Source organism: Octodon degus, unplaced genomic scaffold (genome assembly GCF_000260255.1).
Source record: "Octodon degus isolate 3935 unplaced genomic scaffold, OctDeg1.0 scaffold00163, whole genome shotgun sequence".
NCBI lineage: Eukaryota > Metazoa > Chordata > Mammalia > Rodentia > Octodontidae > Octodon > Octodon degus.
In genome coordinates, this window is record NW_004524739.1 from 6,142,540 (window position 1) to 6,144,336 (window position 1,797).

General features: G+C 50.8%; 1 protein-coding gene across 1 annotated transcript in view; it reads left to right on the forward strand.

The window, feature by feature from the left end:
• Zbtb8b (zinc finger and BTB domain containing 8B) overlaps positions 1–1,797 on the forward strand; it is a 17,340-nt gene continuing 15,543 nt past the window's right edge. The window contains exon 1 of the mRNA XM_012517313.1: positions 1–988. Coding sequence (XP_012372767.1) covers positions 1–988 — 988 coding nt within the window. The remainder of the gene's footprint in view (positions 989–1,797) is intronic.

Below are 1,797 nucleotides of genomic sequence, written 5' to 3' on the forward strand. Positions count from 1 at the left end.
ATGGAGATGCAGACATACTGCGCCAAGCTCCTGGAGGAGCTGAACGAACAGAGGAAGAGGGACTTCTTCTGCGACTGCAGCATCATTGTGGAAGGGCGCATCTTCAAAGCCCACAGGAACATTTTATTTGCTAACAGCGGCTACTTCCGGGCCCTGCTCATTCACTACATCCAGGACAGCGGGCGACATAGCACCGCCTCGTTGGACATTGTCACCTCTGATGCCTTCTCTACTATTTTGGATTTCCTTTATTCTGGGAAGTTGGATTTGTGTGGGGAGAACGTAATTGAAGTTATGTCAGCTGCCAGCTACCTGCAGATGAATGATGTGGTGAATTTCTGCAAGACCTATATCAGGTCTTCCCTTGATATTTGCCGCAAGATGGAGAAGGAGGCTGCTATGGCTGCAGCGGTGGCAGCAGCTGCGGCAGCGGCGGCAGCAGCGGCAGTTGCAGCCCATGAGGTTGACAGTGGAAGCCCCAGTTCAGGCAAGGAGGGGACTTCCCGCAGTACCAAGAGCTCAGTCGCCTCCCCAGCTGAGGGAAAAGAGAGTGTGGACTACACAAAAGAGTCCCCTTATGATGACTGTGGAGACTGTCACCCCTTGGAACTGGTGGTAAAAGACAGCCACAGCCGTAGCTCCTCTGGCAGTGACCTCTCTACTCGGCCCAAACGGGTAGAGCCCAAGGTGGAATTGGATGCTGGGGAGGCGGAGGCCCAGGTTGGGGAGCAGCTGCAGCCCTGCGCAGCCCCGCTGAGCCTGGCCCACATGGAGGAGGGCCCGCCTGGCGGCCAGGCTGTGGACTTGACTTACAGCAACTACCATGTGAAGCAGTTCCTGGAGGCGCTCTTGCGCAGCAGTGCTGTCCAGAGCAGAGATGACCGAGATCACCACTTCTCTGGAGGTTTGGAGGGAAGACCGGAAGGTGCAGGGATGGCCATGGGTTCCATGGTGGATGTCCAGACTGACTGGTATGGAGAGGACTCAGGTGAGCTCCGTCAACACTCATCAGCTCCAGTCCTTTAGTGCACACGGTCTTGCCTGTGTCCTCCCCGGTCATCGTTGCCACATCATTGTCACTGCCATCATCACCCCCACCATCACTGCCACCACCACCATCATTGATGTTGTTGCTACCGCCACCCATACGTATTCATGGAGCCTGCTGCGTAAGGGCATTGTTTCTTCGTGATTTTTATGTTCTGCCTCTCCAACTAGAGTATAGTCCTCCTTTGTTATCCATGAGGGATTGGTTCCAGTATTCCCCTTGAATACAAAAATTATGGATGCACAAATGTCTTACATAACATGATGTAATATTTGTACATAACCTACACAAATCATCCTGTATCCTTTAAATCATCTCTAGATTATTTTCAATCTTTATTGCGGTAAGAATGCTCTGTAAATATTTGTTATATAGTATTGTCAAAGGAATGATGACAAGAAAAAGAGTCTGTACATGTTTTCTGTGCATACAGGTTTTTTTCCAAGTATTTTTTGACCTGTGGTTGGTTGAATCCATGGCTACTAATGGCTGACTGTGAGTATGTTAAGGGCAATTCAGAGACACGGAAAGCTGTCCTTGTCTTCCACTGACTAGCAGTGGGACCTTGGTTAAATGACTGAATTCTGAGCTCATTTAGTTATCTTCAAAAAGAGGCCAGGCGTGGTGGCGCATTTCTGGAATCCCAGCACTCGGGAGGCTGAGGCAGGAGGATCATTTGAGTCAAGACCAGCCTGGGTTGCAAAGTGAGCTCCAGGCCAGTCTGAACTGCAGAGTGAGACTCTGTCTCA